Source organism: Barbatula barbatula (assembly GCF_947034865.1).
Source record: "Barbatula barbatula genome assembly, chromosome: 15".
Lineage (NCBI taxonomy): Eukaryota > Metazoa > Chordata > Actinopteri > Cypriniformes > Nemacheilidae > Barbatula > Barbatula barbatula.
In genome coordinates, this window is record NC_136778.1 from 954361 (window position 1) to 978589 (window position 24229).

The 24229-nt window shown below is 38.9% G+C and overlaps 1 protein-coding gene across 1 annotated transcript in view; it reads right to left on the reverse strand.

Moving 5' to 3' along the window:
* Window positions 1-24229, reverse strand: part of gphnb (gephyrin b) — a 32093-nt gene that overhangs the window by 4235 nt on the left and 3629 nt on the right. The window contains exons 2-11 of the mRNA XM_079474263.1: window positions 17312-17390; window positions 11390-11447; window positions 11018-11110; window positions 10326-10420; window positions 9794-9860; window positions 9378-9650; window positions 8343-8477; window positions 3408-3482; window positions 504-546; window positions 104-241 (exon numbers count right to left, since the gene is read on the reverse strand). Of these exons, the coding sequence (XP_079330389.1) occupies window positions 104-241; window positions 504-546; window positions 3408-3482; window positions 8343-8477; window positions 9378-9650; window positions 9794-9860; window positions 10326-10420; window positions 11018-11110; window positions 11390-11447; window positions 17312-17390 (1056 nt within the window). The remainder of the gene's footprint in view (window positions 1-103; window positions 242-503; window positions 547-3407; window positions 3483-8342; window positions 8478-9377; window positions 9651-9793; window positions 9861-10325; window positions 10421-11017; window positions 11111-11389; window positions 11448-17311; window positions 17391-24229) is intronic.

The following is a 24229-nucleotide window of genomic DNA, read 5'->3' on the forward strand; positions in this document are numbered from 1 at the left end:
CGGTCATCACATAAGGGTCAATATGTAGGGATTACCAAAACAATCAATAAATGGAGATGAAATATCGATTTGTAATGTATGTCAGTTTAGGGATTACGTTCACCTCTGTAGTTGATGATTTCATTTCCCAGTACAGCGGTCATCTCTAGCACAGTGATGAAGGCTTTGTCCATAGACGTGAGGGGAAATGAAGACATCCGGTGTCGCCGTGCAACTTTGGTGATGTCCACTGCACTATGACCTTCATAAACACACACAGACACACATTGTATAAACTCAAATGCTTCCGTTCAGATGAGATGTAGCTCTTATTTGTAAACATTTATTATGAAATAAATCATCGAAATGACTGAATCTGCCGCAAGGCCACATTTCCTATTTTTTATTACGTTTTCACATTTTTATTTGAATTTAATGTGGAGGTTTTTCTTTAGTTTAATAGTTCAGCGGTTCTTTATAAAAGAAAAATAGTAAATGGATATATGAAAGACAAAAGGACGCACTTGCTCTGAGGATATTCTCCTTGCTGCTGCATCGTGACTGCACCTACAGAAAAAAACATGAAAACATTCATATTTGAAATCTTTTGTGTTGTCATTAAGATTGAGTGTTATATTCTGTTGTGTGTTTTTAGTTTATATCCGCATGAAACCCGGAGACAAACACGGAGCAGAACATTTTGGGATGTGATGAGGTGAAACAGAAAGAAACATCAGGACTTTGAGTTTCGGAAGATACCTGCTCACTGACCTCTGACATCACATCAATTACACTTCATCTAAAATACAAATGAATGAATGCTGCACTAAAACTCTGTCGATCATTTTTCCACGATGACGGAATGTTGGTTTTCTTGGTTGTATGACTCTGCGATGCATGCGTCTTTTTTAAAAGCCACAATCGTGTCGTAGCTGTGGCTCAGTGGTCAGCGCTCCAGACACCCGTATGAGCTGATGGCTCATGGGAACCGGGGTTCAAGTCTGAACTGGGTCACCCTGTCTCACCCTCATGCTCCTGTCTGTCTACACTCTCCTATATAAACTGTATAAATAAAAAGGATCATAAAAAAATGACATCTGAGCTGATTTAATCTTTAATTTGAAAATCTATGATATATCTTATTTTTCCGCCGATGTGTTTTATTTTCTCCTGACCAATCTGCAGAAGCTTTGTCAATTTCCACGTGACCCTTACAGGACAGACAGACCCCCAGAGCTTTAACAGAATGAGGGCGTGATGATGATCCTTAAGAGAACAAGCAGACATCATCTAGTGAAGAAAGACTGAAGAACCAGAGGAGAGAAAGACAAATACACGAGTGAAAGACCGTCACGGAAGCCCAGAACACCACTCAAAGCTCATGAAAGAGTGAGAGACATGGCAAACACAGCAAGATAGAAACATTTCTGAAAAGGTGAACAACACACAAACCAAAGAAAGAAAGAAAGAAAGAAAGAAAGAAAGAAAGAAAGATAGAAAGAAAGAAAGAAAGCAAAGCTATTGATATAGTAGCGGCGTATATGAAATATTCATATCAACCACCAAACACACTGAAAAATGACAGAATTTTAGTGAAATGCAACTGTTGACTGTTAAACCGGAAAATGCACAAACAATGAACTCAAAAGAGTGCCTTAAGAAAGCAGAATAATAAAAAGAAGTAAAGCCAAAAGGTTTGAATGTTCGGGGGAAAGAAAAAACAGACGTCCAGACGCAGAGAGACAGAAGATGTTTGTCATGTGTGAAGGGCTCATGATAGTTACTCGAGAACTGAAGGTCATGTGGCCACGACGATCATCTTTTAGCACCTCCAACCTACACTGGAGCTTACGGAGATAAATCATCAATCCATCAGTTACAACATAACACAACTGAGAACACAACTCAAAGACAGTCCGCAGCAGAGGCGAGACACACTTAATATCTTACAACAAGAAAAGTTTTACAATGTAAAAAAAGTATTACACATTTGTAACACACAGGTACCTTAAAGCAAAGCAAAAATGCGCAACATGAAACAGAATTCACAAACCCATTTCCTCACCCATAAAAAGAGATGTTTTTGGAGTATATTTCATCAGGACATAAGTTCATTCATTATTTCTTTTCTTAGGATACTTTGAACTCATTTTATCCATTAGTTGCTGATAAATATAAAGTCAGGCTGTATGGTGTCATGTATGACCATTGCATTTAAGGTTCTATGTTTTGGAGTAAGGTTCAACAAACTATAAAAATGCATCCTTGAACAAACGGAAAGTATTTCATTTGATCGCTTTACAGTTTTTCTTGCACAAATGACACCAGCAAAGTAAACGGGGTGAATTCTGATTTCATGTTGACTTTTAAGAGACCCGCTCAGAGATCACCTGACAGACATTTAAAGCACACACACATGGATTTCTGCAAACACAGTTGAAAATATATGAGACAAGATTTTCATTAAAACAGTGAAACTGTAAACTCCTAAGAGCTCTGAACAGTTATTTAATGTGATTTAATTGACCTAATTTGTTTCCTAATAACAAAAATGTGCCGATTCAAATGAGAAAAACAAGAACAGGCAGTGTACTGCATGTAGAGCGCTGTCAGGAGGTAACACACACAATTTTTATTTCATTTCTTTTTGTTTATAGTCGCATTTTAAGTTAAAATCAGGGTTATTATAGTAACAGTTGAATAAATCTAAAAAAAAATTACATTAATTGATTTTTTTTTAAACCTAATCTACATAAGAATGATCAATTTGTCATAACTTGAGACACTAAAATTATGAACTGAAAATCAATGAACTAAAACAGAAAAAAGAACCACATGGTGAAAAATGTATATGACAAAAGAATATAACAATATTGCTTAAATCTGACTGAATTTACATAAAAAATATGAAAAATTTATTACAAAGTAAGGCCAATTCAAAATAATGAAACTTAAAAAAATGGATTAAGAGGATTTGTGAGCTGTGAAATTCAGGAGATTGTTTTGCAGGCATTTAAACTGAGCTCATCCAATATTACACACACACACACACACGTACGCACACACACACACACAAACACACACATTCCAATCCTCACAGCATTAAATACACACAATGTATTTTACACAAACACCTACATGTAGCTATCATCACTAACAACTAAAAGGTTTTGCTTTCATATCTACATTGCCGACAGGGTGTGATGTGAAGTGGATGTCGTAGACGGCAGTACATACAGTACACACTACAGTTAACATTACTATTGCAAAGCCTTAAATAAATATAGGATGTATGTCATTTTGTGTTTGTATGATTTTTTATTTTACAAAAACTGACGTATGCCACTGTTGGCGCAGGTGGCGTGGTTTTTAGACTAAATGTGTCTCACATTCTGCCGACAAGCTACGATTAAAGACAAGCTTGTTACCTGGTCCAAGGTTGAGTACCTTGACTTCAGAGTGATGACCTCATCCAGGTGTGCTCTGAACTCTCGCCGCGACGCCTGGAGGAAGTCACAGGACAGTCACTCACCCAAAACACACACACGCACGCACACACGCACGTACAGTCCTCTCCTATCTTTCACACACAAACTCACAGAATCACTCAAACACATTTATAAACATGCTATGCCTGAAGTGACACAAACACACAACATAACACACTCTCCAACACAACACACCGCTATGATGTGTGAACCGTTACAATGGGAAAAAGTATAAGCATCTGAATTAAAACGCACAACTGATCTAGTGCAGTACAGTGACGTGATGGTGATCCGACACTGAGAAAAACTACAAGCTAACTTTGAAATTGACTCTCAATAAACCACTAGGAGTGTAGAAGTTTATGTACTGCAAGTATACTTGTACCTATTCTTGAAATGAATTTAACATCCTCATACTTCTAGTTTAATATATGTACACTACCGGTGAAAAGTTTAGAACACTTGAATGAAATGCTTCCCATTATCTTAAAAGAGTTTCATACAAAAATATAATTGTGCAAAAATAAACTTTTTTCATTATAAACTAAATAAAAAATGTCCTTGAAACGGACGACTTTGACTAAATAATAAAAAAAGAGCGACCAATAAGAGCTCAGAATAGACTTTAATATCGTTTAAAAACATCTTAAGTGTCTTAAATGCAAAGAGTACATTTCTGAAATCACACTGAAGATGCTAATATATTTACGTTGTATGCTAATGTTTATACTTTTTTGTCGAAAACATAATCCCCATATTTCTGTTTGTGGTATTCCACAGTTTTGATGAGCTTACTATTTTTCTCAAATGTGGAAATAAAATGAATAAGTGAGGGGTTAGGTGTTCGTAAACCTTTGACCGGTAGTGTATACTACATGGGAAAGTATTAAACTACGATTAAACATAAGCATACTTAGAATACTTCATTTGACTTTTAAGAATATCTCCACCAAATCATTCATTATAGAGAAATTATACTGAGACTTTTCTGTCAATATGAGGCAAGTGTAATTTCTGTATATTTCTGTATGTGTTGCAAAGTCAACATAAAAATATCTCATGTGCAATGAGAACACAAATAAAAGAACAATACTGAAAGGAATGACGGATCAAATCAAACACACTTCAACCTAAAAACGCTCAAACATAAATGTCTGTCATTGTCATAAAAAGGCTGCAAGTCATCGGTGCTCGGGTTGCATTTGGGAAAAGCATGCATGACAAGACAGGAAGGGTTGCGTGCCGAGCGGGAAGCGACAGTCAAAACAGGCAGGATGAAACGTGTCGCATGGCAACGCGTTGAGGAGCGCTGTTGCCATGGCGATGCGGCCCGAGACTCATGCAGGAATACCTCAGCAATGCTTAGGGTGGATGAGGAGGAGGGAAGCCGCGCCTGGGTGCCGCGAGAAGGGGAGAAGAGAAGACAATTAAACAGAAGAGCCAAGCCAAGACAGACGCTGCTGCCCCCTGCTGGCCCAGAGGACCACTTGAGCATCACAAGCCAAAAAACAACACATTTCAAAGACGATTGACATGGAGGTACGGGCCAGAAACATACTTTAAGCAAGTATGCAAACATAGCCGCGAATGCTTGGTGGTCGCAAGCATTTGGAGAGATTTGGAAAGAAACAACAAACGAGAAACAAGCTCGCTTGTGTTCACGTACTTGCACAGAGAATGTTTCAGGCCGAATTGCTTCTGTAAATATTGATATATTGTATATCTAAATTCTTATATTTGGGTGATGTTCTTGATGTAAGCCTGGAGAGAAAGTGTGAGGACAGTAAATTCAGTTCATACAGGTTCTACATGACACACGCTATCAGCACAGATGGAAGGATGGATTCACACACCGCCTGCTAAAACTCAGATACTGAAACCCTCAAGAACGCCTGAAATATCGAAATGATCCATCTACCTTCAGTCTGCCTTATGAGGATGACAATTTTATAACAAACACTGGATGTCACTCAATGAAATAATGAAATCTTAATGAAATAATGATAGTGTTGGGAGAGGCTGTACATTTAGAAATCTTTTCATATGTCATTAGATACGACTGCTTGAACCAAAAACATGCTAAAGTGCACACAAATGCATCTTCTATTACAATTCAATCATTTACGGTGTATAGAATTTCCCTTACAGTCAGTAAATAAATGTTTTCTCATCACTGGCTATAAAAATGTGATGATAATGAACAGAATTTGAACGAATCCACTGTAAATACTTTGCAAGACTTACTTCCTAATGAAGCGAGATATATTACGCATTTAACCAGAGACAAAATTTAACATGATCACATTTGATAACAGATGACCAAACTTCTTTTCTTCTTTAGAATGACACCTGCTGCGACGACAACAATAATTTATAAGGTAAACTGGGTACATTTTCAGGAGACAATGTGAAACGTTGCTTGAATTGTTATTTATCCCCGGGACTGTTCATGTGGGTTACAGTAAACTGCTTCATACACACGAAGGCAAAATCCGAACAGCTTTAGTTTACAGAAACCGCTTTCCTGCGATAAACCCAGCTCATGATCTTAAACAACAACAGCACACCAGCACACTATTCTGTACATTTAAAAACAAAGGAGAGTTGAACTTGTGCTGTCGTCAATGTTATAACTTCCTTAAGTCTCGTTGTCCCCTACATATAGTGAAACAAATATAAAAAAAACTTTCATATTGACTAACAACGATGAAGATAAAACATATCCGGAGGGATTATCAAGAACAAAACCGAAGCAACCGTAAATCTCACAGGCAAACAAAGGACACAGTGATAGTTTTGTCTCTTTATAAACCTTCATCTGTGTTCTTATTGTCGAAGGAACTGCAACTACACACCATATATATAACACATACAGATTTATGCTCTATAGCAAATGGATTACAAACATGAATTGAAGATTTATAAAACGATTAAATAAAACAGCCACCGAAGAAATGAAAGAAGGCAAGCTGAGTCTTACCATCATCTACATGAATCCTTACAAGCAAACCACACACGGAAACCATCTGACACAGAGAGGATGAAGGGAGGAAAGAGAGAGAGAGAGAGAGAGAGTTTGCGCAAGAGAGGGAGAAGGCAGGAATTACGATCAGAAGGAAACAAAACAGAAATATAAAAAATCAGTCGAGCAAAAATAAGAAAAAATTAATTTGAAAAAGACAACACACACTTGCATGCACACACAAGCACATACACACACACATCTTTATAAGAATTAAACTTAGAACCCTATCCCTTAACAACCTTCTGCAATGAATGAAATACCGTATGTGGAGAAACAAAATTCATAAAAATAATCTTTGAACTCAAAACCCCAACACACGAGTTCAGAGTCCAGTAGACACTTACAGCATTTACCTCATGAAAACATGACATAAACTCGCCATGTGTACTGAAGATTAAAGCGGAGGTAACAAGCTATTCCATGCATTCTGACTTCTGTACACCTTTAAACGTGCTGCCTTCTCAAGCTTAACATGGTCAACTTGTCAAAAAACGAATTGGAGACGTAGTATTTCTGTGCTTGATTCAGGGTTCGTACAGCTTTCGGAAAGTTTCCCGCATCGTAACAAGGGTTCTTCTTCCCTTATTGGACAATTCTCCAGGAAAAGCACCCCTAAGGGTCATCCACCGAGTGAAAGAGCAAGCTCACGCTTCAACCAGCCAGCGTGAGAGAGAGAGCACGGCCATCAATGCCGCTGACGGAAGTTTAGTTGTGTCTCGTATTGTCACAAAGCTGGGCTGTTTACAAATAGTGCAAATATGTACACAAACGAAAAGGAGGATAACAATAAAATTAAAAGTGCAAAGTATGTATGTATGTATGATGTATATATCTGTCTGGTTCTGTAAAAATGTCCAGTGAAGAGATATTTCCACCATCATCCTGTTGGATTTCTCATGGATTAGAATTGAATGCAGTACTGTGTATGCAGATAATCGCAGGGACTGAGATATGTGTTAGTGGCTTATTATTACATAACTGTGTTACATAACAAAACCAACTGCCACGCTCACATCATCATCATCATCATCATCTGTGTTTGAGACTGTGGACCAACAAGACACAAAGTGTGCGGGAGAGAGAATGTATGGGATCAGGTCAATAATCATCTCTGATAAAGCATTTTATGTCCACTTTATAATCTACATTACTGACGATAATAGTTCCATCCACACTGAGTCCCTTTCACACAATTGCACAGCAACGAGATCACACACTTACACAAAAATGACACTTCAAAATACTCTGTCTTCAAAGTTGAGTTAACAGAATAAATGAGTGAGAACGTGCACCTGTGTCCAAAACAAATACCTGTACAAACCATCTCACTCATGCCAGCGGAGCGCCGTCACCATGGCAACCCCTGCTCCCATGACAACCGCCTGCATCCAAGCAGTGAGGCGAGAAATAATTGTGACATACGAATTGACGAACAAGCGCCGCCAGATAGGGGGGATTCAACTGCAGCTTGTTTAACAAGGGCCGGAAGAGAGAATGAAGTGCGTGTGTGTGTGTGAAACATCACTTAAGACATCAGAGTTTAGACGCATCTCTCAACACAATCATTGCGACCTCCAACTAAATCAAGATATTATTATTTAGGAAGCTCTATGCGTGAAGTAAGTTGTGCAGGATGTAAATTCACAGAATATAAAACACAGAAGAATGAAAATAAACCTGTGAAATAAACACACACGGACACGAGTCTTACAGCTCAGAGGGTGTGAGGAGTTTGGGGTGAGGTGAGGGCCGGAGATCAGCAGCAGGGAGGAGCGACGGTGAGGCAGAGGAACAGCACACAGGGGCGAATAGTGCGGGGGGATAGGAAACAGGACGTGATGCGCTCTTACCTTAGGGGTGGGGCAGGAGGCGGTGGAGAGGCGAGAGGTAGCCTGAGCACGCGGCGACTCTGACGGCGTGGTGCTCAATGACGCCGTGTCGCGGGGGAGGACCTGAACTCCACGTGAGATGATGGAGTCGGGAATCTAAAAAAAACAAATAAAACGACATGAAAACTCCAATTGTTTCTTTAAAATTACTGGTGTATTATACCAAATCAAATAATACATACACAATAAATAAGACAATGAAATGAAACACATACAAAATAATTCTTTCGTTTTATATATTTTTTAGCAGCGTTGCTTTCATAACAATTTGTCTACATTTTAATTATTTTAGTGTGAAGAAATATAATTGTAATGTTAAATTTTTTTGAAATTATAATGGATTTTAAGATAAAGACATTTTATGATGTGGCAGTATGTTTAAATTAGGGCTGCGATTAATGGCTTCCAGAATAAAGGTTTGTTTTAACTTAATATATGTCTGTGTGCTGTGCCTATTCAAGGAAATATAAAATGAATAAACATTTATATATAATTTAAATTATTGGTGGTATCTATAAATACATACAATTTCCTAAATGTTTATACATGTATGTGAATGTTTTTGCATTTAAAATACAAAACGAATATGCACAGTACACAGACTGGATGCGATTAATCGTTTGACCGACTTAGTTTAAATGCACGTATACTTACTTTAAGCGCACTTACTAAACTACTGTAAAGTGCACGTGTGTATTAATAGTATGTGATGCAGTCACAGTATGTTTGTAGACTGATGATTGATGAGTTACCTGTCCATCAGCGGCTGAATGACATCCAAACACAACAGTCTGAATGAAGGATGAATGATGGATGACAGGTGTATCAATCACTCACACCAGATGAGACTCTAGCACACATCAAAACGACACGTCATGTCGAATCATGAATGAAAGATTGATAGCGCTTAGACAATGCTGTGAATTCATTCATCTGCATGACGATTGTGTGTCACGGGGACATGCGGGAATCGCATGTTTCCTGTATCTCGCTTACCTTGGCAGCGATGGAGGCGGCTGTGATGTGCGATGAGGAACTGTCCTCCGTGGAGGCCACGCCGCTGTCCTTCTTCTCCTCCTCCTCTTCCTCACACTGCACCCCCTTTTCCTCCGTCTGTCGGTGGGGGCTGCTGCCGGGGGGCGGGGACAGAGGGGGCGGAGGAGAGGGCAGGTCCTCCAGCTCATTGGGCACCTCCTTCACTTTGACCACAGCTTCTCGCAGAAGATCGATGGCGTGAGGGAGAGCGGGCAGGATAAACTGAAAACATTCCTGCAGGAGAGAGAGAAATGTATCTAAAGCTCTGCACACACATAAACAACAACAATAACAACAACAGGTTGTTTGGAACATCAGAACGAGACCTTCGTGCCAGAAGTTTAAAGCTAAATCTAAACAAAGAAAATAAGTCGTACCTGTGAACCTTTTTTACTGCCCGGCAGGTTTATGATGAGAGTTTTTCCTCGTATACCACAAACTGGTCTATACACACACATAAATTACATTTGTATTAATATCACTTTTTACATAGTAAATACAATACAGTATATTCAGATTTGTGAGTAAATTGTATAATACTGTTTTAATATAATAAAATACATTAATCCCAGAATAACAGTGTAAATATGAAATGATATTCTAATTACTTTTTTCTTCCATAATCGTTTCATAATTGAATTTAGTTTTCCTTTCAAAATTTATAAAACTGGACATGATTCTGTGCCCATATTATTCTGTACAATATTTCTGTCCTTTTTACCGAATCAAATTTCTTCTGTGCATCGGTCAATAAAACTCATTCTGATTCCAAGTACATCCATTTCTTTGATTAAAAGTGCTGATCTGGGGTCAGTCTGTGCTCTAAATATTCTACGGAATGGAAAAGTTAATCCTCCGATCAGCCCCGTGACATTGAGAGCACGTTGGATGTGTGTTGTGAAGTGTGACCTGGAGAGCATCCCCAGAGGAGTGACATTCAGAGAGCCCATCAACATGGCCAGAGACATCCCTGGAGCTTCCCGCTCGATCACCTCTTTAGTGGCCTGAAGAGAGAGAGAGAGAGAGAGAGAGAGAGAGAATCTCAGTTGTAGATTGCTGTGAGATTAATTACTTTTCTATTTCATAGAATCTGTTTATAAAAATAGATGCCTTTTAAATTGTAAGGATTGAAAACCTCTGGTCTCAACAGTGATGTTACATTTTAACAGGTGACATTAAAACCACTGGTGACTCCACCATCTCTCCAAACACTTCACATGATAACTGTGTGTGTGTGTGCGTGCATGTGTGTGTGCGTGCATGTGTGTGTGTGTGTGTGTGCGCGTGTTCTCTGGTGTTGAGTGACACTTCAAACAATATTCGAGCAGGATAGAGAGAGATTCACATGAACAAACATCAAAGCAGCTGTGCTGATGAGACTCATGGGACTGAGAGAAAGAGAGTCATAGAAATGTGTGTGTGTGTCGTCTTGTGTTGTTCAGAAATACGGTGGGGTCCAAATGTCTTGGGCCGATAGTGACAATTCTGTATATGTAACCAACTGTGTGCTTCAGTGGTGAACAGTAGGTAAGCCTGAGGTGTGTCTGGGTGTTTTAGATGTTGATCCGTCATGAACACACATCTTCCCTCATGACACCCACCTCAGGTGTGACATCTCGCGGGGCGAAGCCAGTGCCACCCGTGGTCAAAATCAGGTTTAACTCTTTCTCATCACACCAGTCGACCAGCGTCTCCTACTCAACGGGACACAAGAAACACAATCGTTCGCAATGACTATCAAAAAGCATTTTGATATTGAAGTATCTTTGTGATTTTTTATTTAACACACTATATTCCTAGGTGTCCAAATGCTAATTTTTATTTATTCAATTTATGTTGATTTGCACAGCGCTTTTCACAGTCGACAACATTTCAAAGCAGCTTCACAGAGTAGAATACATGAAGAAACACATCAAGAATTTACATGGATGCATTCGTGTGTTTCTTTTAACAGTTTTATTTTAACAACATACCTTGATCTCATCGATTTCATCAGGAACAATTTTGTAAGCCGCGATGGTTCCTCCAAGCCTGTAAAGCAAAAAGATCACACAAATCTATAGACTTCAAAAGACAACCTTTCTGTTAAATGGTGCCATCCTGTGGCCAAATCAAGAATTAGGACAAACACAGTGTGTGTGTGAGGACTTATATGTTAGTGGGGACACTAACTCATGGGGGCCGTGTCACTGTGGGGACCAAAACTGAGGTCCCCACGGGCACAAAGGCTTATAAATTGTACAGAACGATCATTTGTGAAAATCTAAAAATTCTAAACAATTTCTATGATCTTTAGGTTTAGGGGATAAAATATACAGTTTGTACAGTATAAGAATCATTAAGCCTATGGACTGTCCCCACGGAGATAATAAAACATACATGTGTGTGTGTGTGTGAGAGAGATCAGGGTAAAAGCGCTCTGGGCAGGTGTAGAGCTACAGACAGCTCTTATGTAAGACCCTCTTTCTCTTACTGTTCTGTCTTATTCTTTTACGAGTTATTTTTAGGAAACTACAGCATCAGGTCTCTACGTGACGGCATTTGTGTGTCCTCACATCACACACACAGCTTCAAAATTACTTTCACACACTCTTTCATCACCAAAGAAAGAAGAGAAACTAAGCTGTGGGTTTAGGAAACTCATAATATATTGTTGAAATGTACTGCTGGGTGCAGGTAAACAGACACTAATAATGCGTATTTTAAAGGCCCAGTGAAATCAAAAGGATTTTATCCCTCTTATTAAAAATAAGTTAGCCTTGAGGACGTCATTGCTCCTACACGCTGACAAAATTACCATTCAAAAGATATAAGCGTTCAAAACTGAGTCTGGCACGTGCGCCCAAAAAAATCTAGAAACTCAATGACATCACGCTACACGTCAGCCTCTCAAAGATCTCGTCCAATCAAATCCGCTTTAGAATCTGAAGAGTCCCCCTGTCACAATGATGGCTGCGGATGCGGCGCCTCATATAAGCCTCATGTTCTCACATTTATCATGTCCTGCTTGGTGAATGATGCATAGGTTGGAGTTAGGGAATCATCCAGACAGTGTTAACATTAACATTTAATTCTTAATTTCGCGTTAGTGTCACGTGTGTGGTTGCACATGACGAGTGTCCTCCAAAGACATGATAGCTGATCATTTGCGCGATCATATGTGCAAATTGTTGAGATAATAAAACGTATCTGATGTTCCAAGGCATTGCGGTGGGGGTTTAATATTCATTCTGAATCAATAGGTGTTTGTGATGATCGTCCAATCATGTGTGTGATTTATTCTCTCAAATATTCATAACAACAGTTAGTCACACCTGACAGGTTCACCCCCTTAAATGCTACCGGGTTCAATCTTTGCATAAATAACTTTATACTGATAGCAAATAACTTCTTTCCTCCGTTTCCAAGGTAACCACATCAGACCGTGGCCTTCAGTGACAGAGAGAGAGAGAGAGAGAGAGAGAGAGAGAGAGAGAGAGAGCATGTGTGTGTTTTAAGGCCCAGTTTCACAGACACGGCTTAGCTCAAGCCAGGACTATGCCTTAGTTGATTTTTAATTTTAGTCACTTTTATAAAAATGCTTCAGAAGAATACATTACTGGTGTGCATTTAATTACATTTATGTTCTTATTCATTTATAGTATTATTTTATTGTATAATAGTTGTATTAAATAAACGATTTGTTAAATTTTGTTCATTTTATTAAATAAACAATATTGTACAGTATGTGATTGGAATAGAGAAAGTGTAAGAAAGACTCTAGTGCAATCAGTGACTCCAGTGGCGTAAGATGTGATGTCTGTATAGCTTTGCTACTGGAGACTGGAGTTCAAATCCAACTCTCGCTGAACACCCTCTATTATCTTTTTCTATCACATTACAGATCATAAAGGCATTTGTTTTCAATAAAATTGATTTAAAACTTAAAATTGACGTGGTATTTCTGTACATGGATTCCCGTTTCGTAACAAGGGTAGTCCCTTATTGGACAATTCTCCCGGAAAAGCACAGGACATAAACCGCACGCGGTAAGTCAAACTAAGTCATATGTCTGGGTTTTGTTGGTAATCGGTCCGACTGTAAACAACACAAAGGAATAATGCGATGATGTATTGTGCGCTCTTGCTTTAGTTCCGTCCCCCCGCACGCCTCCAGGTGCTCGTCTTTTTCTAGAAATAATCATACAGCTGTATCTCTCTTTTATAAATTTGATCAAAATAAATACTCTTCCAAGATACGAAGTATGCGATACTACTGTTCTCAAGATTAATATGAAACATGCATGGGTTAACTCATCTGGAAATGGACACCAATAAAAACAGAGATCATTTACATGCATTGCATGCAAAGTCTTAAAGAACAACAATAAAACATGTTTTTATTCAAGTTTAACCTGTGATAGAAAACTAAATGAAGTGCACAAGAAACCCTTAATGACATCATTAGAGGACTTCAAGCGCACAATTGTTGAAAGAGAGAGAGGATAGCCAGGTTTGCCTTTGCTGTTTGAAACTCAAATCCATCTCAAAGACAAAAGAACTGCAGTGAAGGATTGAAATAGACGCTTTGTAGGTTATGAAGGTGACTTCTTACAAAGACAGAACGTTTTGCGACAGTAAACAAAAGGAACGGGTTGGCGGAACTTTCAGGGTAAATCTGGGGTGACGGCGGTGTTCCTGCATTAGTTACGCAGTTTAAAACAGACAAGATCTTTATAAAGTTAGAGTACAACAGATCCATAGATGCTTGTCTGCGTAAAACTCCCTCCCTGATGACACAGGCAATGCAGTACATTCAGAGATCTTTGTAATTCTATTAGTGAAATGACACGCTTTACACTTTACACCAGAGAGGAACTGCTAACACGTTACATTGTGACATAAAACAGTAATTCTGTGTAACAGACTCAAGAGAAAGATTTCCTGCTGTTAAATATTTCTGTGGTCATGATCGTTGTGCAACACAGTTTGACGTCTTAATGAAATTCAAAGCGTGTTACAGTTCAGTCCTTTGGCGATTCGGTTAAATCAGATGGAGTTAATTGTTTTGTAAGACTCGAGATGATCAAGTATCAGTGCGTGACAGGGAAGTGAAAATCAGTTACCCCACGGATGCAAATATTGTACTGAGCTAAAAATGAAATATTATGAGTCTTTGCTAATATAATTTACAGATATTCTGAGGGCAATAAAGAAGGTGGAACAGGGAGTGAGACAGAAACCAGACTGCAGAGAAACGGTACAGTGAGATATAGATCACTATAAAAAGGTAGTGTACTGCATTTGTATACTGCATACTATTTCTAAGTATGCAAAAACATGTCTCAAGATAGTGAATGCAACAGAAAATTTGCAAATGCAAAAGTACACACGGAAAGTCACGTGTATTCGTCCTTGTGTGGTTGTAAATCTGTACGTGAGTCTTTCTTCAGTGGAGCATAAAAAGAAGATATTATGAGAAATGTGGTTTTGTGTTCATGCAATGGAAGTCAATGGGGTTTAGTGTCGTTTGATTATCAGCGTTCTTCAAAATATTTCTTTTGTGTTCTGAAGAGGAAAGAAACTCACAGGTTTGACATGGCATGAGAGATTTTTTTGGGTGAACTATCCCTTTAATAACTAATAGTTGATAGAAATATCTATATGATTGTTTCCCCATGCTATTTCCTGGCATTGCTCCAGAGTGCGCGAGATGTTTTCCCCGTCTCTGAGTGTCTAATGGAAGACTTATGACTGTTTAATCGAAGCCTGCCGTCAGACGGGCTCTGGCACACTTAAAAACATCACTCCTGGCCCACCGCGTTCCACAGGTTATGAATAAAGGAAGAGAGAATGCATCCCCCCGCACACATCTGTGACCCAGCTTTACAGGCCCACTTCAATTCTGGATGAGGTCCAAACCAAAGCCATCTGCTCTGTGATTTAATTAATCATGGATCGCCTTTGTGCTGAATGGTGGGTTTCAGCATGTTAAAAGCGTTGCCGGAGGACACGGGGACCCTCGCTCGAACACACTACCTGAAAACACTTTTAGTGGGTATAACACAGAATGTGTCCTTACGTTAAAAATGAAAATCAAGTTAGAAATAAAAATCAACAGTATTTTGTATTGATGTAATAATATTATTTACATTTTGTATAGATTCTATAAACACAGGGATAGTTCACCCTTGATAACCAAACAGCATTGAACCCCATTGACTTCCATTGTATGAACACCAAACCACATTTCTCAAAATATCTTCTTTTGCGTTTCATTAAAGAAAGCGTCTCATGCAGGTTTACAAAGATCTGTTTTGGCAAAAAAAAAACGAATTTAATGCTGCCAAAATATAATTTCTTATAAAGTGAACTGAAATACACTGTCCGAGCTGAAGAATCAGGGCATGCTCAGGGTTAGCTGATGTCTCTGTCTCTTTCTCTTCCGGCATCTGGCTGGCAATCTAACACGGGTCAGTGGAAGATGAGTCTCATGTCGGATTTATTCACAGACAGGATATATTTAGTGTCGCCAATCAGTAAGACTGACAACGGATGTTGTGACTGAATTCGTGTGAGGACACGCAGACGCAGACGCAGACGCACACAACGTTCATATGAGTCTTTCCTACCCTCTCTAACATAAACACATGCAGAGGACATCATGTATGTATTGATCAATAAAAGAGTGTCTTAAAATGACTGATGTTCAATAACATTTTTAAGGAATAAGACACATGTTATAAGTTTTCCAAATCCACCAGATTGTTTTTGAATGGAAATTATCAAGAATAAGAAGGCAATGCTAAAAACCAGAAAAACTGTTTTTTGTGATTTGACAAATCAATCACTTATTTTTGATTATTTCTTTCAGAAAACAAGATTTATAATTTAGATTCCCAAGTAAAACATATTTTTTTATATTTGTATTGGAATGTAAGAAAACATATTAAGTGAGACTTAGAGTTTTTTTGCAGTGTGGATGAACGATTTCTTAAAAAAATTCTCTGGTCTTAATGTTCATGTGCATGTTCATCAAAATATATTAAAAAATGTTCAAAATACACTAACTAGAATTTGCTGCTAATGCAACCAAGGCTGCACAAGTGGGGAAAATACCATCAAATCATATTGGCCTAGATTTCACGAGCCTATCACATTCAGATGAATGAAATCATGTTCCGCCTCTAAATGATTCCTGCTAAATATTCTGCATCAGTTGTGAAGAGCAGATCTACCTAAATGAATCAAAATGAATTAATTTTTGTGAATGGATACAATAAAATCGTTAACAGAAGTGGCCAGAAACACGCACAAACTTCACTCGCTGTTGATGCTCTTTGGGAATTACTCAGGATTTGGTATCTATGTAAAGCTTATATTTCATCTTTCGGGTTCAGTTACTCATTGCAGCGTAAGCCAATAGAGAGCGTTATAACAAACCTGTTTCTTCTTAGCAACGGCCTGCCACAGCTCCTCTGACAAATGTTCTTCAAAGTTCGATTTTTTTGCACAAAGTCTCTTGGTCAAATATTTCCCTATCAGCTTTCAGTATGTAATTTACAAATGAAGACTGAAGCTAACGGGTCACTTTCAAGTCTTTCAGCCTGATACAACTCCTCACGGGCAGCAACTCCGTTTACATCACTAAAACACCAAACATCAGCTACTCCAATGCATTACAAATTCCAATTTATGGAAAACCAATATATGTTAAAAGAAAAGACCCAGAAACAAAAGTGCGTGTGTGTGTATGTGGTACAGATAAACCATACGTGCTTCTGGACCCTATGAAGAAAATGTAAAGATGCAGAAAGCTTTCTGTGATGGACAGGTTTAGGGTGAGGGTCAGTATAAACGACAGCATGTTTATGAAAAAACATGAAAGTACAATGTGTGTGTGTGTGTGTCACTCACAAGGAAGGGTCGTGTACGAGGTCTTTGAGGTTGACCCCGCTGCGGTCTTCAGCGAGATTTCTAAAGCAGCTGTCACTTACTGTAAAACAAAGACAGAGAGAAAGAAAGAGGAGATTTCTACATTTCTACACGTACTACAAATATCACAAACACAGTTAAACTATGATCGAGAGAGAGAGAGTGAGAGAGAGAGAGAGAGAGAGAGAGAGAGACTTCAACATGCTTATTTAAAAAGAGCAGAAGTCATACTGTGAGCCTGAAGGGTGAGATGCTGCGTAAAGCACAATACATCTTTTATTATTAGTCCTGATGTTTACGTTTGACTTTAAATAACAAGCCCAAGAAAGACAAGCAGTTTTTCTAAATAATGCACACTGATGAATCGTGAAAGAGCAGAAACACGCATCAGTAAATGTTGAGATGTTGACTTTAAAAGAATACACGTGAATCAGAGAGGATCCTGATACAGTCACCCTTCATCTACACACGAGGGATCAACACTGACTTAATGCAGAAGAGAAAGAGAGAGATAAAGATTGTAAAGATGATGATCTGCGGTGGAATCAGACTTCAAAATAATGTTAATATTACTGAGAGAGAGAGAAAAAGTGTTATTGCTCAGCTCTTTCATATCTCACAAGATGTGATGGAGTTTCATTCAAATATCAAATTAGTCTCAGATGTTTCGCCTAAACTTGCTTGTGAGAATGAAATGAGAGTGTAATTGTTGAAACACGTGAAGAGTATGGAGATGTACATGAATGTAGTTTTTGTCGAGTTCAAATAATCAGGATTTGATGAGAAATGTTTGAGTTCATGTTGAGATCTTGAATAATCTTGACTTTAGATTACAGACTTGACGAATCTGAGCTCAGTTTGACACAGTGTTGACATCTCTTCTGAAACACTGATGACAGACACATTTGTGCGATTTCTTTTTCTCTTGAGAAATATCAAAGACGCAGATGAGACTTCAGTAAAAGTGTACATTTGCTCTCTGTGATTTCCGTTTTCAAGTAAATGAAGATCACAAGAACTCTTCTCTGCACTTGTGCTGTGCATGCAGTTGCCGCATTGTGTATGAAATCCTGATCCACAAACCGTATATTACACATCAGATGTGTTCTGATTGTTTCATTCTGCTGCATTTTCACTTTCAGACTTCACAGTCCGTGTCAAATGAAGAATCAGAGCACGTGGGTTAAGAACAGACACTATTGGCTTCAGGGAAGAGAATGCCGTCCAGACACAGTGTCAACACCGCAGTACATGCATTCCTGCCGTTTCTCCATCTTTACTGTAACGGGAACAAGATGGAGCGCATGACCTTTAACCCCACACTCATCAGCCTCGGTTTCACACTCAGACAGACACATATCAGACTCAATCCAGCAGGCAATCAATCTCCTCTGATCAGACTCGATCTGGGACACATTCAACCCGAAACTGCTGCCAAATGAAAGACCGAAGCTCTGATGTATTGCGCTTAAAATCTTACAGTAAAGAATATACACTATACTAGTAAAGAGAGTCATTTTATAAAGTTAGAGAGAGTTCACCCGGAAAAAAGAACTAAATTCTTCTACATTCGTATACTACGGTGAGTTTTTTCTTCTTTCAACCAACATTTTGCTCAATGTTCCTCACAAACTCACATTAAGCCGAATGAAGGGAAGTGAAATGGCCTGTGGCCGCCCGTCATCCACTGATGGCACGCAAGCTAAATATAATTAACACCAGGTCTGCGGCCTCCGCTCTCCACCAATGGTCTTTGCAGGAGATGACATCATGGCTTTGTTTGCTCGAACGTCTTATTGGTTAGCGGGATATCAAATGAAGCCAAAGGCCCCGGGGATGTAGATTACAGCGGCTTACTGCTATGTATCAAGCCAGCCTTTGTAAAGAGGAGGGGCCGACATTAAACCTCAGGGAGTTCTGGATGTAGCACCCAGAAGCACGTTACACACACACACACACACACACACACACAGAGAGAGAGAGAGAGAGAGAGAGATGCTGTACACATAGCAGCTTCTTAATTCTGCAGCTGGGTAAATTTCCAAATTAATAAAGGTTTCACGGTGCTGGGGAAAATATAGTAACAACAGATAAGATAATCTAATATAAACCCGGCGTATCTTAGCAACCTTCTTCATTCGGAGAACAGCAGTAGTGGGGTTCGCAGTGGGATCGCAGCATCTATCATCAAACACACAACCAAAAACACTCTTATAACACACACGCATAACAATAACACATTTGTGCTTTTACACACATACATTGCTATTCATACACCGCTACACACACAAATATATACTGTACTTACATGCATATACTTATGCACATACATATACACACGCAGGCACACACATAAATACTTATATTTAGACCATATAAACATTCACATTTGGTTTTGAAGCCAAGCAGTTGTGTAGGATTGAACCAGATGTAGTGTTGATGTTTAGCATGCAAAGGTGGGTTGCATTAGAGCAGATTGCAGTAAGGAAAGACCCTCAGCTCATGACTGCAGCACTGTGATCTCAAACAGCGGTGGAGATTCCTGACTCTGCATCTCTCTCTCTCTCTCTCTCTCTCTCTCTCCTGCTGCTGCTGCTGGCTTTCACTGGGTAATTTAGGAATCTGCTTATTTCCCAAGACACATCTCTCTCTCTCTCTCTCTGTCCGCACAGCTGTCCTAATGAATCTGGCTGTAAGCCGCTTCCTTCATTGTATTCAATTCTCAGGACAGAATCAGCAATTACAGCAGCCCAACTTCTTACTGTTACAACTACAACACTGCAAAACCTTCGCTTGCCATTCTTCCTCTCTTTCTCTTTTCATCTGGCTAGATCGTCTCTAGATTTCCGTTCTTTCCTCCTGCTGTGACATTTACACCACTTTTTCTGTCCTCCTGTTTCTATGAAGGAGAATCTCATGACAACATATTTAGGTCGCCCCAGAATCAAAGATAAATGATTCAGCGGTGAGCAGCAATAATGAAGCTCATCGAATCACCACAGCGAGCTTGAGCTGAGAAACGAATATAAAGAATGGCATTCTTTGAGGCGATGTCACCAAAACTCAGGTTCTAAGGTCATTGAAGGTTTCATTTCAATATGGCAAAGTGATCCCTAGTACCGTTAGGTCAATGTTTAACTTAAACGGGTCTCATTACAGTAAATAGATAGTTCACCTTAAATATGAATTCTGTCATCAATTCTTCTCTCACGTGTGGTCGTAAATCTGCATGGGAGTCTTCCGTGAAACACAAAGAAGATATTTTGAGAAATGTGTTCATACAATGGGAGTCAATGGGGTTCGGTGTTGTTTGGTTATCTTCTTTAGTGTTCCCAAGAAGTTAGAAAGTCATACGGGTTTGACATGACATGAGAGTGAGTACATGATGAAAGTCTCTTTAACATCTAAACTTCCATCCAATTTTAGGGTGAACTGTTCCTTTAAATGAATGACTCACAGTACATCGGGACATCTCGGCAAGATTTCTCAATATTACACTCTCATAACTCAAAGCAGCAAACTCAAGTACACATCTGCTTTTCTCAGCCCATCCAGGTTCAGTTCCCAGCACTCTCTCTCTGTTCATCGGCATCATCAGCAGTGTCCTGAAAGCCCTGACCTCAGGTCAGCCCCAGAGGACCCTCCGGCATCCAGGCTCGAGCTGCTGTGTCAGGGAATTAAGTTTTCATTATATGGTTGTATGATCTGAGTGTCTTTTCTCATAACTGCGGAAGTGAAACACTGGACGTGTGTGAATTATTCACCCCTGCCATTACACGCGTCATGTGCCCTTAAAATGCACCTCCCGTTACATTATTTACAGCAGCCCAGTTTAAGCTCTCACTTGAACACAGGGAAGAGCAGAACACTCGCTTGAATGAGTGTCTGTAGTGAGGAACCGACAGGCCATCCGCGGAAGAGGGTTAAAATTAGACAGGAGAGAGGATTTAAGTCTTCAGAAGCTAATTTACTCTTTTTAGCGTGTCAATCAACGAGGATTAAAACGAGCTCTAGTATGCCGCATGCACACGTTCAGCATGCAGAGATCGACATAACACTGTTTGCCCATTCATATCCAAACACTCCCTCAAACACAGATACCATTTTGGCATTATGTTATTCACGTCATGTTGACATGAATGAGATCAAATATTTGAGGATACGAACGATATGGATACAAATCATTCCCTCACATTGTCTGCCTTCTGAACGCTTTGTTTTAAGGGTCACCTTTAAAGGTCTAGTGTGTAATATTTTTGGAGGATCTATCAACCCTGCATGTCACATTTTGAATACGTTCAAGGTCACGGATATACACTAAGTTGAGGGTGATTTGAGTTAAATATTTCTCTTGACATTACAAATCGTTCAAACTCCAGACGTTTGCTTTAAAAGGTCCTGTGTGTAATTTTTGGAGGATCTATTGACGGAAATACAGTATAATGTAGATAACTACTGTATGTGTTCAGAGACGTATAAAGACCTTACATAATGAATTGTTATGTTCCTATTATCTTAGAAATAACTATTTCTGTCTATTTACACCGTGGGTCCCCTTGCATCAAACATGCCATCTTGATTCTACAGTCGCCCTAAACGGACAAACTGCTCTTCAGAGCGCGATTGGTAAATACATTATATCCTTTCGGCAAAGAAGTGGAAACGTGATGACATCTTAGTTGTCTGTCAGCCACCATAGTCCTTCGAAAGGGAGAGACGGAGTGAGCCATTGGGTGCAATTCACAACCTCACCACTAGATGCCGCTAAACTCAAAAAAGTAAACGCTGCTTAAACTTTGAAATGTTGGCTAGTGTTTTATATTTCTTGAAGAAAGGGTTCCCGTGCCAAACTCACGGCCATAAATATTTGTTTCTCAGGATATTTTAGGATGTTTATTTAAGTGCATCCTAACTCTGGCATATGTATTCCTTATTCGACTTATTCGACTCCTACCTGTAAGTCAGTTTGGATAAAAGCGTCTGCCAAATGAATACATGTAAATGTAAATGACACACTTGATTCAAATCATCAGTAACAAATGACAGAGAGATCAATGAACTAAACTGAGTTTGTTAGATAAAGGATGTGTCAAAAAGGCTCTCATTCTCTCTCTAGTGTCTAGAGACCAGATTGTATTTCAGTCTCTTTTTCTATGCATTTTATTTTTATTTGATTACCTGATCCGCTTGGAGAAAGTCATACTTGAAAAAATAAAAGCCCACCTTTCCTCAGCGAGCCACATAATTAGTCATTTTATCCTCTGTAGTGATGTCTGAAGCACAAACAGTACAAAGTTATGTGCAAAGTTTAGTATTTATAAACTGTTAAAATATTCATACTGACAGTACATATCCTCATGTTAACAAATTATACCCTGACATGGACGCTAATGTTGTTTCTTAATAGCTACAAACCTTGATTCCCTGAACCCTGCGAGGAGGGTGTAAGCATGTGAGTGAAGAGGACACCGAAGTGTTTATTAATTCTCACTTCTTTAATTATAGAGAGAAAACACACAATGATTCATTCAAATACACATGAACAACCACATCAAACAACACAATACTCAACAGAAATCCTGAAGGGACGTTTTCCTTCAATTGTTGAACTTTCTTAAATACATGTATACTATGAGTTGCAGTGTCCCTAAAACTATATGAACATTAAAGTTCAAGCTGAAACTCTCTGCACCCACTTGCATCAGGAAAAAAACATGGAAACAGGTGTTGTCAGAAACAAATGATGCTAAAGCTTTTCTTTCCAACTTGCTTCACTCGGTGTATCTTAAATGTCTAAACATTTGAGGTCACTGTACATCATTGTACAGCAACGCCTTTATGTGTAAAAATGGCCCAGTACAACACAACCGTGAAAGACATTTGGAGAAATTTGGCCTGGAGAAACACGTTAAAGACGTTCAGTTACAAAGCATCATTACATGCAATGTCACAATCTATTAATCTCACCACACACGCACACACACACACTCGTGTTCACCTTTCCATGACTGAAATCGCTTTTTATTGCTGATCTTATGAAAGCAAAGGAGATAAAACTGAACAACCAAACCTGTAACAGTTCACCCAAAGATGAAAATTCTGCCATCGTTGACTCTCTCTCTTGATCAAAATCTGTATGAATTTCTTTGTTCTGATGAACACAGAGAAAGATTTTGGGAAGAATGCTTATAAGAAAAAGGTTCTTGGCCATCATCTCCCCACAAAGTAGGGAGGGTTTTTTGTTCTGTTGAAAACAAAAGAAGATATTTTGAATAATTTAGTTAAGTAAACAGTTCAGGGGCACCATTGACAACTATTGTCAGTTTTTCTATCATAGTAATGAATGGATAGCAAGAACTGTTTCGTTACAAGCATTTTTCCAAATATCTTTCTCTGCGTTCATCAGAACAAAGACATTTTTTTGAACAACTCAGGGGTGAGTAAATGAAGCCAGAATCTTTATTTTTGGCTGAACTGTTCCTTTAACATTAAATGCTTAACATAATCCAACATCCCTGGAATTAGAAACTCTTCAGTACTACATTTGCTTACTTTTTTCTGATCCAAGATTTGTCATTTGTTACACTTGGTTGCTTATGCTAAAGGAACAAGGATTGTAACTTATTTTGATTTGTGACTTTGACTGGCATCTAAATTTATCTGCTCAGTGTAAATGTGGCCAATACACGTCAATTTAATACACATGTGAGATTGGAACGCCGCCCACACAACCCTGTGCTATCCAGAGAGAGAGAGAGAGAGAGAGAGAGAGAGAGAGAGAGAGAGAGAGAGAGAGAGAGAGAGAGAGAGAGAGAGAGAGGGAGAGAGAGAGAGAGATATTGGTGGTTCAGTGACTGTGTTGTGGAAGGACACGAGTCTATGAACACCCAGCTATAAAAA